Below are 17969 nucleotides of genomic sequence, written 5' to 3'. Positions count from 1 at the left end.
GTGTAAGGGGTCAAAATGGTGTTAAAGTAAAAACAGTCTTAAAGGATCTAAATTTGGGGATATTCAAGGTCCTTAGGGATTTGTTGGGGTCTTCTGGGTTTTTGGGGTCGTTTGGGTCTTCAGGTCTTTTGGGACCTTGGGGTCTTCAGGGTTGTTTGGGTGTTTTGGGCTTTTGGGGTTTTTGGGTCATCTGGGTATTTTGGGTCATTTGGTCCTTTTGGGTCATCTGGGACCTCTGGGTCCTCTGGGTCCTTGAGGGTTTTCAGGGTCCTTTGGGTGTTTTGGGTTATCGGGGTTTTTGGGTCCTTGGGGTCTTTTGGGTCATTTGGGTCCTCAGGGTCTTTTGGGTCCTCAGGGTAATTTGGATATTTTGGATCCTTGGGGTCATTTGGGTATTTTGGGTCCTCAGGTTATTTTGGGTCCACGGGGTCTTTTTGGTCTTCGGTGTCCTCTGGGTCTTTTAGGTCCATGGGGGGAGGGGTGGGTCTTTTGGGTCCACAATGTCCTTTGGGTTGAGTATTTCCTGTTACAATTGTGGGTGGCGTCAGATCAGCTGTCCAACGAATGGGTGAAGAGCGGACATACATACATACATCCATACAAACACATGCTCCATTATATGTGGATTATATATGGATTATTAATTATTTTAAAAATATTATTATTACGGCATAGCCCATAGGGCAATGCCATCTGGAACAGCGTTGGTCTGTCCGTCCCGTGTATGTACTCGTATGTATGGATGTCCCTCACAAACGTCCACCAATCGGAGCTGAGGATCCAGTCACATGACAGGGGGACGACGTTTAGTAACCATTACAGTTGCATATTTTACTAAAGGGACATACAATAACCTTACTGTGAAACGTTTTGGGGACCCAGTGTCGTAAGGTAGGTTGGAGGTTTCAGAAATTCCTCAATCAAAGGGAGGCACAAAGCACCCCTCTCTTTATATAAGGGATCGTTTCTCTGTATGCAGCTAACCCTTGCGTTCTTAGGAGGAACCAAGTAATGCTCTAGAAAAGTTCATATAAAGGGGCGCCCTAATCTGGCAAATAAAAGACATTTACTTCTTCATGCAGGTGTATGAATCAAATTGGCACCCCTTTACATGAACTTTTTTAGAGCATTACTTGGTTCCTCCTAAGAACACAAGGGTAGTACAACATGCACACGAGATTTTTTTAATGTCCCTTCTTTTCTATTGTTCGACATTTTCTATAAGCTATGCAATGTCCCTTCTTTTCTCTACTTTGCCACATGGCACATACCCTTACATAAAAGGGCCTTTTCTCGGCCCCTGGCATTTTACCCAAGAATACAGTTATGATTTTGAAATGTGATCGACACAAACCTTGCTCCTGAATCCGGAAGTGAACAGATGACGACAGTTTGCTGGTTTGATAATATCTCAAAATATTGTGATTTAACATTATATGAATGAACATTGGTAAAGCAGTGGTCAGCTCTGGTATTGTCACAGAGACGCTGAAGGCATCTGGTGATATTGGAGTAAATGTAATCACAAAATTGGTAAATGCAATTATAAGGGAGACATCTGTCCCACATGACTGGCTGAAGAGTGTAATAGTGAATATTTATAAAAGGAAGGGTGATGCCTTCGCCAGGGGCAATTATAGGGCAGTTGAAGATTTAGCTGTTGAAGTTGAAGATTAGAAGCTGTTGGGCCATGGAATGAAAGTGGTAGAGTCATGGATAAATTGATAAGACAAAGTGTTAATATACATGAAATGCAATTTGGCTTTACATCAGGAAGGAGCATGTTAGAGGCAATTTTTATAATTAGGCAAATACAGGAAAAAAATATCTGGGGAAGAAGAGACAACAGTACTTTATATTTGTGGATTTGGAGAAGGCATTCGACAGGGTGCATAGGAAAGTGGTGCAATGGTCAATGAGAAAGTTATGTGTGGAGGATTGGTTAGTCAGGGTAGTCATGGTAATGTATGATAGCTCAAAAACTGCTGTGAGGGTAAATGGAGTGCAGAGTGAGGACTTTGAAGTGAAAGTGGGTGTTCACCAGGTGGCAGACTTAAGCCCAATCTTGTTCATCATGGTTCTTGAGGCCATATCACAGGAACTTATTTAGAGGAGCATTATCTTGGGAGCTCCTGATGACTTGGTGCTGATAGCCGGGAGTGTGGAAGAAGTAATGGGTAAATGTACAGTGTGGAAGGAGGGTTTGGAGACTAGGAGATTGAGAGTGAATACTGTATAACAAAAAAAAAATCAATGATTAGTGGGATGGAAGAAGGAACTGTGGAAAAAAGGGGTGGTGGCCCTGTGATGTCTGCAAAAAAGGTGTAGGTAGGAACTCAATATTGTGTAAATAATGCAACTGCTGGGTGCACAAAAGGTGTAGTAGCATCAGCGGTAGACTGCAGGTGGGTCCTGACTTTAAATGTGCTGTCTGTGCAGGTAAACAAGTGGCACCAGTCAGAGTGGAAAGATTAGTTTATGCCTTATCGGGAAATATCCCTGGAATGTGTAGATAAATTTTGTTATCTTGGTGATATGATTTGCTACAAGTGGTGGTGCAGAGGCAGCAGTGATTGCAAGAATTAGAAGTGGTTGGAGGAAATTTAGGGAGTTGTTACACCTATTAACATCAAGGGGGATATCTCTCCAACTAAAGGAAAAACTTTATGCAGCTTGCGTTTGAAGCACGATGTTGTATGGCAGTGAAACCTAGGCGATCAAAAAGGAGGATGAACGGTTCGACTGAAAGTGGCACAGGAATGTGGATTTTATTGAAAAAAAATATAATACTTACATTATTAGCTAACTGCTAACTGGTATCCCCACCCAGGTCATACTGTCTTCTTCAACTAAAGTATCAAACAAGCCTGGCTACGCCGTTGCTAGACTAATCGGTCTTGTTACAGAAGAGCTCAACGCAATTATTACATGCTACGATGTGAAAATAGCCGTTTCTGTTATTCCTTACCTTTTCTCCTGGAAATATAGCACGCATCTTGCCCAGGACTGCTCGAAACTTGTGAACAAAATACTCCCCGAAACACTCCCTGAAGCAAGCAGTCAGAATGTAAAAGCATACCAAGTGCAGTTATTACAACATTTTTCAAAGCAACACAAAATTGGATTCATCATCATACTAAAACATGCAATTCGGTGTCTCTGTCTGACCGCGATGCGTTCAGTCGTTAACTTATCCGATCTCAACCAAACTTGCCAGGGGGACTACAGGTCACACGACAGAGGTTGTAGCAACTTAAGTTGCCCCCACACCCTCTCCAAAGGGGATTTCCGCCTTGGACGAACTCCATGTTAAGATGTATAAATAGCTCAGTGTGGCATTTTGTGGGGCATAGTACCTACTGGAAGTAAAAATTATTATAACCACAAACTATTCCTTCAATTATTTCCAACGTATGAATACCTTTTTAAACAGTCGTTACTGTTCGTTTTTTTTTTTTTACATTCGCTCCTGAAAGAAATTTGGAGCAAACCAGGGGTGTGAGTGATCCTTCACCAATAAGCTTCCTATCGCTTGCCAAGCCAGCCGTTCCTCATCAACATTCAACAGTTTATGTCTTCCCCAAATCCCCTTTATTTCTCTCCAGATATCATGTCATTGTTTAAGGATCACTTTGTCACATTAAATATTGCTTCAGCCAATCTCCTTACAGATAAGCACTGATGCATACAATGGAGAAGTTCTACTGGTTCAGGAACTTCTTTAAAATACCATTTTCCCTTCTCCTTGTCCACCAAATACTGTCCCATACCAATCCCATTGTTATCTGGTGCCCGCAAAGCGAAAGGCGGGGTTAAGCAATCAGTCACGTACGTATGTGCCTGCATTTTGTTAAGAACGCACATCGAAAACAGATCAACATAGGAAATGGAAACTTTTCCACATGGTACATGACCATTTGATATAACGCATAATGAGTGTACATCGAAAACCGTGCGAAATTAGAATCATTGTAATCACTTCAGCCTTTATTGTGGTCAGCTGGTGAAAAAAGCAAAGTAGTACAATTTCCCGTTCAGCAATCTCCCGATTTATGCTTTAGCGATCTATTCTGACGTCTTTATCAGCCTTGGTAGTTGTGAAAACACTCAAGAATGAGAATAAAAGCTACTTTGTAAAGGCTTATGAATGTACTCTCGATCAGACTTTTCAAAGTATAATTTGTATACATTTACCTCAGAAATGTAGATAGATGCAATTACAAATATGTAAAACTGCACAGGATAAGTATTGACTGAACATCATCTAGTTAGTAGAAAAGATTTCCACTCTCCAATGTTCAATGCTCCTTGAAGGCCGATGTCTACTAATTTGCCCCCTCTCCCCCCCCCCCCCTCCCCACCACCCCCTTTATCCCCGAAGCCCCCTGATACCATGGGATTTCCCCTGATGTGAAATCGAAAAATCTAAGACTGAGCGATCCTGCAGACCACCAAGTAGAAGGGCTGTATCAGGTTTCAGAGCAATCGGTTGGTAAATAAGCGAGTCAGGATCCAACCCCTCACCCCTCCCCCCAGGGGCCCCATGATCTGAATTTGAAAAATCAAGGCCCGAGCGATTTGGCAGGCCACTGTCTTTTATTTATGTGGCTAGTTTCAGAACAATGAGCCGAGTGACGAGGGAGGAGTAGCAAAAATAGCAAAAGGTTAACGGACGGACGGACGACCGGACAGACATCCGGACATCACGACCCATTTTATAAGTTAATCTCTTCGAGAGTCGAGATGAGATGACCTAATAATAATAATAATCACAACACACACTATTCATGTTGAAATTTCAGGAAACTGTAGACATGCAGCAAAAGCTCTGGTGATGATGCGTTTGCATTTTGAAGGAGCACCAATCAAAGCACATGTTACAAGCGAGTACTCTGACCCAATCAGTGAACTCTTGGGAGAACTTATAAAAGGAAACAACATTACAAATCAAAATCAAAGTATAATCAAATGATAAAGTGGAACATACCTACAAAATGGATCGTTGACATGAATAACCACAACAGCCCTTCTTTCTTTGCACTTCCTACATGTTGTACTCACACTGGGGTAGAAAAAATGGGGGGGGGGGGGGGGGGAGAGATTCAGTGCAATGTGTGTGAAGGAGCATGCCAATGGCAGGCAAAAAAACTGAAAAGCATGTCACAACATTTGTGTAAACTTCCTATGCAAATTACACAATCAAATATAGCAAAGGGCCCATTCATGCAGGTAATAAAAACACCAGCAGCAATGGGCACAGGCCAGGTTTGTGATAAACGTACACATTCTGCCAAGAGGTAAGACCCAGCCAGCACGTAATTATTTATGGTCCGTCATGACCTATCGCCTGTCAATGCAAAATAAATAAATTTACTTTACATTGCAGCCTTTCACTTAAGAGTCCCATTTACCTTTACTTGTTTTTCTTTGTTTTTAACTATTTGTCTAACTGTTAGTGAAAAAAATATACAATATCAAGGGTGTTGCGTAAAACAATTGCAGGACATTCAAGTTCATTTGGATGAAAGAAAAGTACCTGAGTTGTACGAGGCAGCAACAGCGGCAGATGACTATGCCTTGACACACAGGATGGTGTTTCAAAAACCTAATTTCCTGCCTAGAGGTAGCCAGGGAAGTTACATTAAATCAGATTTGGAGAGCAAATTTTCATGGAGGCAACCCAGAGAGGCGTATCGAGCAAAATCTTATGATAAGGTTTCATCTGGACTAAAGGATAAAATGGAGTGTCCGTCAGACACATCTGGGAACGAGGTTGAACAAACAGCGTTTGTCCGAAAGAGACTTGTTGACGAGCAACACAGAGATTCTGAACTCCGGAGTCTGATTGGTAAAGCCATTACAGAGGAAGAGGCTATGAAGGTACCTGTTGGTTACTTCATGAAAGGGGAAATACTTATGAGAACATGGAGACCACTGGAGGTACCAGAAAATGACTAGTGGAAAGTCCATTTCCAAATTATGGTGCCACAACCGTACCGGAAGGAGATATTGGGTTTGGCACATGACACCTTTGGCCAGGCACCTTGGAGTTAACAAGACGCGTGAAAGAATTCTGGCACATTTTTTCTGGCCAGGATTGCGACGTGATGTGGTGGAATTCTGTAAATCTTGTCATTCTTGTCAGCTGGTGGGCAAACATAATCAGAAAACCCCATCAGCGCCTTTAAAACCGATTCCAGCTTTTGAAGAACCATTCAGCCGTGTCATTATTGATTGTGTAGGTCCTTTACCTAAAACTAAGGCTGGACATCAGCATATGCTGACCATCATCTGTGCTTCCACTCGGTTCCCAGAAGCGGTGCCTCTTAGGAAAATTACTACGACAGTTATTGCGAAGGCCTTGATTAAATATCCCTGGCTGGCCGACCTAAGGTCATCCAGTCTGATCAGGGTTCCAACTTCATGTCAAAGCTTTTTCAGCAACTGCTACACCTGTTGGGATGAAGCAAGTGAGGTCAAGTACTTACCATCCCGAGAGCCAAGGGGCCTTGGAAAAGTTTCACCAGACATTAAAGAATATGATCAGAACTTACTGCTTTGAATGTGACAAGGATTGGGACGAGAGAATACCCTTATTGCTGTTTGCTACGAGAGAGTCTGTTCAGGAGTCATTGGAATTGTCCTTTTGAACTCGTGTTTGGACACACAGTTTGAGGACCTTTGAAAATGGTGAAGGAACAGTGGCTATAAGAGTAGTCGCAGTCAACTGTGTCAGAGTATGTGACCACTGTTAGGCACAGATTGGTTAAGGCCTGTGAAGTAGTGAGAGGAAACTTGAAAGTAGCACAGGACAAAATGAAAGTAAGATATGACAAAGACTTCTCAGATAAGAAATTTCAGTCCTCAGGACCGAGTGCTCGTGTTGCTTCCAGTTCCAGGTCAACCGCTACAGGCTAGGTATTTTGGTCACTATGCCATCAAAAGAAGGATCAATCAAACGGATTATGTGGTGACAACTCCCGACCGACGGAAAAAGCGGCAGCTGTGTCACGTGAACCGGCTGAAGAAATATTATGAAAGGAAGCCTGTGGAAAAAATGGCTCCTGTTTCACCTGTCGTACCTGTAGTCGGTTTGCAAGAAAATCCAGTCTGAGGCCAGTGTGAAGTTCGATAGCATTGATGACCAAGCTTGCCCCAGATTAACTAACACTGAAGTGTTAAGGAACAGAGACCAGAAATTAGGTCATTTGACGAGGGAACAACAAGGACAATTATCCAACCTAACTTCTGAGTTTGCGCATTTGTTCACAGATGTACCTAGTCGTACCGATCTGGTATGTCATGATATTGATGTGGGGGAGGCCACTCCCGTGAAACAACACCCCTACCGGATAAACCCTGTTAAGATGGATTATCTCCAGAACGAGGTTCAGTATATGTTGGAGAACGACATCATCGAACCAAGCAGCAGTGAATGGAGCTCACCATGTGTGTTGGTTCAAAAACCCGATGGCAGTTTTCGCTGTTGTACGGATTTAAAACGGGTTAATGCAGTGACAAAGACAGACTCGTATCCAATCCCAAGGATTGATGACTGTATTGATAGAATAGGCCCAGATAAATTTGTAAGCAAATTTGACTTGCTGAAGGGGTATTGGCAGCTTCTTCTTACCGATCAGGCAAAATAAATTTCGGTCTTAGTCACACCAAATGGGTTGTAGCAGTACAAGGTTCTTCCCTTTGCGTTGAAAAACGGTCCTGCAACGTTTCAATGACTAATTAATAAGCTTATTGCAGACCTTGAGGGGGTGGAGGCTTATCTGGATGATGTCATCATCCACACCATGACAATGTAGGTCATCTCAAAAAAATTCATGCATTCTTCAAGAAATTGACCGAGGCAAGGTTGACCATCAACTTAGCTAAGAGTGAGTTTGTAAAAGCACAGGTGGTGTTCCTAGGCCATGTAGTCGGTCAGGGTCAGGTGCAACCAATGATAGCCAAGATAGAAGCCACTGATCGCTTCCAAATTCCAAAAGGGGAAAAGGAGCTTATGCGATTCTTGGGTATGACTGGTTGGTACCAGCGGTTCTGTAGGATTTTTTTTTGATGTGGTAGCAGCCCTTTTAACAAATTTGCTGAGAAAAAGACCAGGTTTGTTTGGGATGACAAATGCCAGGCTGCCTTTGCCCAAGTCAAAGCGATATTGATGAGCTCTCCTGTCCTTGCAGCACTGGATTTTCGAAAACCTTTCAAGTTGGCCATCAATGCAAGTGATGTGGGGGCTGGGGCAGTTCTACTGCAGGAAGGTGATGATGGCATTGATCATGCGGTATGTTACTTTTCGAGGATGTTTGACAGACATCAGAAAAATTACGCCACTGTGGAAAAAAGAGACCCTTGCTCGCCTACTAGCTTGACAGCATTATGAGGTGTATCTGGGAACTACTACCTTTCCTATAAAGGTTTTCACTGATCACAACCCCTTAACCTTCATTCAAAAAATGAAAAATAAAAATCAGAGGTTGATGAGATGGAACTCGTCTTTGCAAGAGTTCAACTTGGAAATCAGTCATGTAAAGGGCAGAGACAATGTAGTCGCCAATGCTTTGTCCAGCGTGAATTAACCTTGAGGATTCCTGTGTGTTGTTTGGAATTTATGTTGCTTATGGGATTTGATCAGCCATAGTTTTGATTTGTCGATGTTGGGTGTGAGTATTACTTTTGGGTGTTAAAGATACTTTTTGTATGGAAAGAACGTTTTCACCGTGTTCAAACTTTCTTCCTTGAAGGCAGGGAGTGTTACGGATTAGTCACTTCCGCCTTTGTTGTTATTATATACTTGTAGGATTTTTAGTTTCAGGTAATATTGTTGTTAAGATTTTTGTGTGAAATGAAGATGACTTCAGTAAAAGGTGAAAATAAATGTTTGTGAAGGAAGAAGGAAGACACGGCAAAGGAACCGGAAGAGGAGAGAGATGGGGATCGGCAGAGAGAGGAGGAGAGAGACAGCTGTGAGTCTCGTCAAGGCTGCGAGCGGACTTTGTTGATATTGCTCGCGAATAAGTTGAGGCTCCCCGGGAAAGGGATTGTCCGGGACATCATCATATACAGTCACGTGAAAAAGTAAGTACACCCCATGTAAAGTTTTAACTTTTTCAACATATAGCTATTTGATCTTCATTTCAACAATATTGCCAGATAAAGGTGATATAATATAACAAATATCATGAAACATTTACATTTTGTAGTCATTAATTTTTAAAATTAAGTCAAATTAATTAAGTCAATTAATTAAGTCAAAATTTACATTTTGTAGTATCATTTAAATAAACATAAATGCAAATTTCCCATGTGGAAAAAGTAAGTACACCCATACATTTATCACTACTTCAAATACCTAAAATTAGAATCAGGTGCACCAGCTCAGGTGCAAATGATTAGAACATCGTTAGAGAGGATCTTGGAGGAACCTGTCTTATTTAAACCTCAGACATTTAGTTAGGTTTGCTCTTTGATGTTGAAGTGTGTGGCGTCACCATGCCTTGATCAAAAGAGCTTTCTGAGGCCTTCGGAAAGAAGGTTATAGTTGCCTATGAGTCTGGGAAGGGATTTAAAAAGTTCTCCAAACAATTTGAAATCAATCATTTTTGACTGTCCGGAAGATCATCTACAAGTGGAGAAGATTCCAAACAACTGCCAAATTGTTCAGGCCAGGCCGCCCCAGCAAGTTCAGCCCGAGAGCAGACCGCAAGATGCTGAAAGAAGTCTCTAAGAACCCCAGAATGTCATCACGGGACCTACAGGTAGCTCTTGCCACTGTTGATGTCAAAGTGCACGAGCCTACCATTAGAAAGAGGCTGCACAAATTTGATCTACATGGGAGGTGTGCCAGGAGGAAACCTTTGCTGTCCAGAAAGAACATCAGGCCAAGACTAAAGTTTGCCAATGAACACCTAGGCAAAGACCAGCACTTCTGGAACAATGTGCTCTGGACAGATGAGTCAAAGGTAGAGCTATTTGGCCACAGTACCAGAAGACATGTTTGGTGAAAACCAAAAACAGCTTTTGACCACAAGAACCTGATACCAACTGTAAAGCATGGTGGTGGAAATATTATGGTTTGGGGCAGCTTTGCTGCATCAGGGCCTGGGAAGCTCACCATCATATAATCCACTATGAATTCTGAATTGTACCAGAGGGTGCTTGAGGATAATGTGAGGCCATCTGTCGGAAAGTTGAAGCTCAACCGAAGGTGGACCTTGCAACATGACAATGACCCGAAGCATACCAGTAATAGCCCAGCAGATATGTGAAAAAATTGTGCTTTTGGTGATACAAGCATGAAATTTTGAACACTGATAGAGCATACTACTAGGAAGATTTTTGGATATAGGGGCATTCAAATCTTTTCCTAGGGACAAAATGGCGGCCATTTAAAAAATGGCCGTTTACGGATAATAAGATACACAGTACCGATGTCTATAAAACTAGATTTACTTATTGCTCAAGCACACCTATGATGTTTTTTTCACGTAAACAGGTTGTAAGATCATAATTAAATGTCAACAAACTCACATAACATTTATTTGGTCCTTATTCTTTACAAAAATAATTACTTTTTGAGCTATTTTGAGCAAACTCCAGAAACACAATGGAAATGAAGTGAAAATGCCACATTAACGCTGTGGAAGTGACTTTCACTATAAAACAGTCTACAAAACAGTCTTCCACATGTTTGTGTATATGTAACAGGTGTGTTATTCCTCCTGTATACTATCGTGTGCACTCCCCTGCACAGTGACACAGAGCTGAGCACTGGAGTGCGGCCTTAACACACTTGCACTGTTTCCTGCAACCCTTCTTGCATCCACATATAATCAATTGTCGGCATGCCTCAGTTGCCTCTGTGAGGGTTGTCTAATATATCCCCCAGCCGTTATTACTCTGTTTCCAACCCCATTCACTTGGCGATGGGAGCTCAGGTGCGCAAATCATCATCTGGCCCCAACAAAAGCCGGCTTGGTAGGCAGCTCTCTTGATGTGTTGTCTGAGGGCTTCTTGCGTTGGTGGGATAGCCTCTATTGATCTACCAGTCTGGGTGAAGAGATGCTTGCGGGCATCGTTAACATGTTCCTGGCTGCTTGTTCGATCGTAGAGCAGAACAACAAAACGCTCCAGTGGATCCATGTTGTCATTTGCAGTTGAAATGGTTGGTGTGGCAGCCAGTGCGCAGAAAGCTGAGGTGACCTCATCATAGGCTTTCCATGTTTCCCATGCTGTTTTCTTCCCCCTTCCGCCGAAGCAGGACACGGTGTCACACCCAGTGAAGGCGTGGAAGAATGGCAACCCTCGGCACTTGTTTGGTCCCAGTGCCACAGCCATCTCGTGAGCTGCCAAGTGCCTGAAATTCTTCCCTGTGCCAAAAGCAACCCAGAGTTCATCGATGTCAAGATATCCAGTTGCTGCCACTGCAAGGATCAAAACATCTGTGTCCACTGTGCGGATTGACACCTTGGTATAGCCCTGTCTGACTGCATCTTGGACATGGAGTAGTATCCTTGTATCTGCCTCCTCGTGACTACACGGGGAAAGACCAGTAACATCTCGTGGCTGTGTACAAAAAACTTCTTTGTGGTTTGTGGTGACGATTTGCTTGTCAGTCTCAATGTTTGCTATCCTCGTTGCTAGAAAGTCAAACAACTCCACCTTGTTCTCGTCTATGCGAAGGAAGGCCTGCCAGTTTCGAGGGATGGAACTAGATGGCTCAACTCGTCTCCTGGTGCCTTTACCCCTCGTCTTCCTGGTGTCGGCTTTCAAACTGTCTGGGAAATATTCATCCCAGATAATATCAACCCTGCTCTTATTTTGTATCTGAGATGTGATGTATGGCAAGAATACTAGTGATGCATACTCAGAGAAGGTCTTCGCATTACGAGGTGCCAGCATGTTCACGATGGCTGCTCCATCCAGGATCATGACTTCAACAGGGGGGCTTACATCATCATTTTCCCGTGAGGTGATCAGATCTTCTAAGCACCCAACCAGATCAGACTTGGTTCCAAGCCGGATTTTGCCCATTTGTGACAATGCAGGGGGACAAGCTTGGTTTTCATGTGCAAAGAATTCATCTTCAAAGAATTCAAAGAATTCAGGAGGTACGATGGTGTATGACTGTGGCAGGTGTGCATCTGTTGTTGATGTGTCATCTGGGTTTACCCGTTGAACTCCACGGCTATCGCTATTTGGGTGCTGGAAAAGTGAAATGCCAGTGCCATGGAAGGAGTCGTGGGCACTTGTTGAACTGGGGTTATGATCAATGTTATCCACTGCCCCAGTTGTGAAGAGGTCACTTTTTAGCTCAGGGGGGCAAACTGTACCCTCATTTTGGAAGAAACGGCAGATTCTGTTCCCCAAGTCCGTGGAGATGCTAAGCACCCTGTCATAGGAGATCGAGAGACCCAGGTTGAACATAGTATCAACCAGGTCTCTTTTTCGAGTCTTTGTGTGGATAAGGGTGCCCAGGTACACAGGCAGGGGAGTCTCCCGATTGTGACTGTGCCTCGTGGACGTGGTAGTACTGCTACTCTCTCTGCGGCGTGAGTAACTGTTGAACATAAGGAGTTGTGAGATTGTGAGAGTAGGTGTTGATACCGACGAGTGGCTTGACTGCTCTTGGATGTTAGGACCATTCAAGATCATAGAAACTAGTGATACAAGCGAATTAGGTACCGAATGTTCTTGGCAGTGGGCTTCAAATGAACCACTAAATGTTGAGTTCATTTTCAACATGTCTCTACGAACTATATTTGCGGCTCTAGCAAGACAAACTCCATCACTGTCAGTGTCGTGATCACATGCCTTCTGAAGGGCTGAGCCAACATCCTGGTTGAAAGCAAGCAGAATATCTCGACCGGACATGTGCTCCTCTAGGTCTGGAAAATATGTCATGATTCGATCTTTGAGTTTGGTGGAGTGGACACGCCTGGTCAAGACTGTTCCAAGCTGTTCCAGCCTGGTGGTGTATAGTCTTGCTAGGTCTACCAGCTTGAACACTTGTGTCACAAGAGCATCTGTGCGGGCATCATCGATGTAGGACACTAGCTCTCCAAGTGCTATACCGTGATTGATATCATCTTGTTCATTCAGTGTTGTGCTTGTGGCCCTTGCTTTGTTATAAAGTGACACCAGACACTTCACGTGGTACTGTGCATCTTGTGCTATAAGGTCACCTGCACTCAGTTTAGCAAGAAGTGCCTGATCTCCTAGTTTCAGGGCAGCTGTCCTGACATGTTTATCGAGGTCGAAGGTGGAAGCTTTTCGCAGAGAATTAGTACCCGCTGGTTTGTCACAAAAGAAACACTTTTCAGGCTGTGGCTGTGTGTGGTCTACATGTACTCTGTGACGGGTGTACTTTCTTGAGACACTTGCGGTTTCTTCACTAGACGTTTCTCTTTTTTGTGCCCGATGCAGTTCAGTTTTGTTGTATTTCAGTCTGCATGAATCATGCCACTTAGCCTTGTGGCTCTGGAAGGTTGACTGGATACCTTCACCATCGTCCAGGCGGGACAGTTCTAGAGATTTTGGCAGGCAGCCCATCTGGCTGAAGGTGAGGAGATAATCTGCAAGAGTTTGGTATCCGGACCCTGTGGTTCGCTTGGAATCAGCTGGACAGGCAAGGGCCTCATCGGTGACCTCCTGACATAACACACACTTCTCCCAATCTGTCAGATAAGGCATGTTTGTTCCAGATGTACTAGGGCTTTGGGGGTCTAATAGCTTGAAATTTTTGTTGGCCATTGTCAATTAAGCATTATCCACCACCACCATCCAATCAATATACAAATTGGGAACCAAATCTAGGTAGCTACTACAGTCAATGAGCGAAGGTGCAGTGCAGTCGAGTTATCATCTGAAAAAGAAATACATACATTATTATCATAAATATAGTAATTCGCTTTCGTAACTTTTCACTAGCCTTGCATTGTTCCTTATAGTCACCTAGTCTATGATAGGAAAGTTCATAAAGCTACATCAAAGTTGTTCATATAAAGGTATTGAACCAAAATTACACCCAGGAGAAATCAGATAGTCATGCAAAGTTAAATAATTAAACCGCTAGACCAGTCCTGTCTATTGCAATGGTAAACCATTTGTTCTGCCCCTTATAGGCCACCGTAGATTCCAATTTTGAACCCAGTATGAAGGTATTGCATAGCATGTACATGACAATTTATAATATGCTCATTACATTGTGTTTCAATAGCAGCACAAATGACAAGTCTGAAATAATAGGTAAATATGTCCTTCTTAGCCGCCATTTTGTAAAATGGCCGCCATTTTGGGCCAAGGAGAAATCTGGAATGCCCCTACATCCAAATTTCACTGTAAGGGTATGCCCTAACTGTGTGCCAAGTTTCATGCTTGTATCATCAAAGGCACAATTCTACCACAATTCTTCACATATCTGCCGGACTATAAATCCACCAAGGAATGGCTGAAAAGAAAGAAATGGAGGGTTCTGGAATGGCCAAGTCATAGCCCGGATCTAAATCCCATCGAGATGTTGTGGGGGGATTTGAGAGCTGTGCATGCAAGAAACCCCTCAAACATCGCACAGCTGAAAGAATTCTGCATGGAGGAGTGGGCAAAAATTTCTCCCAGTCGATGTCAGAGACTGGTAGACAGTTATAAGAAAAGCCTACTTGAGGTTTTCTGCCAAAGAGGGCAATACCACCTATTAGAGCCAAGGGTGTACTTACTTTTTCCACATGCGAAATTTGCATTTATGTTTATTTAAATTATACAATGGACTACAAAATGTAAATGTTTCATGACATTTGTTATATTATATCACGTTTATCTATCAATATTGTTGAAATGAAGATCAAATAGCTGTATGTTGAAATATGTTGAAAAAGTCAAAACTTTACATGGGGTGTACTTACTTTTTCACGTGACTGTGTTGCGAGTGCAATTAAACCTGTGTCTCAGGTTTTATCACCAAGTGTGTCATTGTTGGAGGGAGCCAGCGCCTCCATTATAGGCTGATATGCCATTTTGTCCTCGAAGAGACTGTCAGCTTGGTACATCTTGTTTGTCATTGGGATTCCCATATCGACCTCACGGTGTGGATTGCCGTTGGTTTCCATATCGGCTCAAGTCCCATATCGACCTCTCACCTTGTAACTCTTCATCCACAGCCGCGCCAATACCTGCCTGTTGTTTTGCCGTTCTGCACAATTTCGACCTTCACTGCATTGGGATTTGTGCATGGACTTTGGGGAATGTTACATTCCACTCACGTTTGGCGTATCTTGAGTTCATTGCTTTGAGAGCATTGGGGAAGGATGGTCAAATCCATCATATTATGGATTTGAATTACCATAATATTACCATCATATGGTAATACCATCATATGGTAATATCATATGGTAATACCATCAAGAATTACCATCATATGTATTGTTCATTTGATGCAAGTGATATTTTCATTGTACTTTCTTTCAAAGTGTTATTATTGTGTATGTGAGAGTTCTTAATACAATTACTTGTTTTGTTCTACAATTGCATTGGTGTGGTTTTAGCATGGTTTATTAGAACACTCAAAATAACAAATCTTTCTGCCGTGTTCCTGCTCCAGACTCTGAGGTGCACTGTAACCGGGGTTTGGGGAGGTAATACGTATGTATGTATGTATGTATGTGTATATATATATTGTTGCGAATATGGAATTTGGCCTCCATATCCGCTTGTAAATATTCCCCTATTTTCTCCGATACTCCCCAACTCTCCCTTACCCCATTCCCTAGTCCCATTGTCTGTAAACAACACCCATTAGAGCCGATCTTCCCCTTCATCCCCCCATTAAATGTCGTGCCCAGGTCCCCCGCACCACACGTAGACAATTATAGGACATCTTGCTAGTTATTCTTAATCTATGTCAGTTAAGGACTTGTTTCCATTAATTATGACTCTTCGTTGCACCAGAATGTGATTATATGGCACCTGTTAGGAAGTTTAGGACCTCCCCATACCTCTCCGCATCTCTTCCCCATGAAGAAGCGCCAACTACAACAACAACAACAAAAGAGGGGGGCGGCGCGGTGACGGCATGGGGAGTGGGCGTCCTCCTTCCGGCTCGGTTAGCCGCCATTGACCACGCGCTCCACGGGGTTACCACGAAGGGGCTCCCTGTCGGCCCCTCGTCAAGGGCGGAGCCGGTAACCCCCGCACCCAATGAGAAGCCATGGGCCGAGGCCATCTGGGGCGGCGCTAACGAGCCGAGGGCGTGTCACTCCCCGCCGGATATACGCGGCCCCGCGCCGGACGTGACGTAAGATGCGCCCCGAGCTTGGAAGGACAAGACGCCACCCTCCCGAGCGCTGAGCGACCTCCCCGGCATCTCCACCAAAGTCGCGACCCACAAGCGCTGTGATACCTTCACGCATCTCTGGACACCACCGTACGTGATCCTGCCCTGAGCACAGGTGCACCTGGAGCGATCGCTACCCGCTTTCCTGGCCATCAAATCCCGTGTGAGTCAGCGTTGTCCCGTTTATCTGTGGTCTGTCTAGGGTTAATATAAGGTTGTGTCTAAGTGCCCACCTTCCTATGTTTCCCTCTTGTCCCTGTAATCTAACCTTTTTCCGTACGAATATACTTGAGAACTGAACCCCTGGTGTCGTATTGTGTCATTATAACCCAGCCGGGTGTCTTCTCTTTCCAATTGAGCCAGCATAGCGCGGCTTCGTCGACGTTCGAGTACAATCGGGTAACTTGTACGGATACGGCGGCCATCCCGCTCGGCCCACCATACCATCAAAGTCGTATCTGTAACAATTGGTGTCGGGAGTGAGATTCGAGGCCCGACCAAATTTTGAAGAAAAAAAAAAAACGAATAGAGGAAAAAAAAAATTTGGTCAAAATTTGGAGCGGCCGAAATTTGTTTTGTTTTACGAAACTCGAATTTTGCAAGTCGCGCTATGGCGGATCAAGACGGCTGGGGTCCGGTAGGGGAGAGTGAGGTAGGGTCGATCCAGGACCAAAATGAGGGACAGGAGGAGAGCGAAGCAGTGAGGGCGGCAGGTTCGCAAAATAGCGCCGTCACGCACGAAGAAGCGGGCGCGCAAAATGGCGCCTCGCTGATCACCGCGCCAGCGACCGTGGCAGCGCCCCCGATGGATTGGGGCCTTTTTTTCATACAAATGAAGGCCCTTATGGCCCAGAATAGCGAGAAAATGAGGGAGGAAACGAGGGCTGATAGTGAGCGGTTGGGAAACCGGATGGATGCTCAGGGTGAGCGATTGGAGGGCCAAATGGGGGTAATGAGGGACGAAGCGAGGGCTCGGAGTGAGCAATTGGGGGTAATGAGGGACGAAGCGAGGGGTACCGGTGAGAAGTTAGACAATAATTTTAAGGGATTAGACAAGAAATTTGGGAAGTTAGACGACAAATTTGAGGGGTTAGACAATAATTTTAAGGAGTTAGACAAGAAATTTGAGGGGTTAGACAACGGGATAAAAGAAGTAAAGAATGGGTTAACGGGGGTAGAAAACAGAATGGCCGCTCAAGAGAATCAAATGGAAGGGATGCAAAAAGGGTTAGAGGGGTTAGAAAACAGTATGGAAGGCAAATTGAGGGACATGAGGGACCAAGCGGAAAGGGAAGTTAACCAAATGGGGCAGCAGATAGAGGGGGTCAGAATGGGGGTAGAAACCAAACTGGATGCTCACAGGGAGGAAATGGAGCAGATGAGGGTGGCATCTGGGCAGGAGATGCAAGTGATGGGAGAGCAGATCAGAAGAGGAGTGAGTGAGGAGGTCGGAGGAGTGCGCGAGGAGGTGAGGCACTGTAGGGAGCACATGGAGAAGGAGGTGAGAAAGGGGACTGTAAAGTTACAGGGGGGCATAGAGGTCCTGACGCAGGAGGTGGAACAGCTGACGGAGGGACAAAAAGAACTAACGGAGCAGGTTCAAAGGAACACTGCGGTATTAGGAGGGTTAAAA

The 17969-nt window shown here is 44.1% G+C and overlaps 2 protein-coding genes across 4 annotated transcripts in view; one reads left to right on the top strand and one right to left on the bottom strand.

Moving 5' to 3' along the window:
• Positions 1-17969, top strand: part of MVD (mevalonate diphosphate decarboxylase) — a 304225-nt gene that overhangs the window by 20820 nt on the left and 265436 nt on the right. The window lies entirely within an intron of this gene.
• The window catches only part of CTU2 (cytosolic thiouridylase subunit 2), a 162246-nt gene that overhangs the window by 107212 nt on the left and 37065 nt on the right, over positions 1-17969 (bottom strand). For both annotated transcript variants that reach the window (XM_068128866.2, XM_078784498.1), the window contains 2 exons: positions 4988-5062; positions 2969-3047 (listed from right to left, as the gene is read on the bottom strand). In XM_068128866.2, the coding sequence (XP_067984967.1) occupies positions 2969-3047; positions 4988-5062 (154 nt within the window). The remainder of the gene's footprint in view (positions 1-2968; positions 3048-4987; positions 5063-17969) is intronic.

The sequence above is a fragment of the Myxine glutinosa genome, chromosome 9 (genome assembly GCF_964187855.1).
Source record: "Myxine glutinosa chromosome 9, kmMyxGlut1.1, whole genome shotgun sequence".
In the NCBI taxonomy this organism is placed as follows: domain Eukaryota; kingdom Metazoa; phylum Chordata; class Myxini; order Myxiniformes; family Myxinidae; genus Myxine; species Myxine glutinosa.
This window is presented reverse-complemented; position numbering and strand designations above follow the sequence as displayed.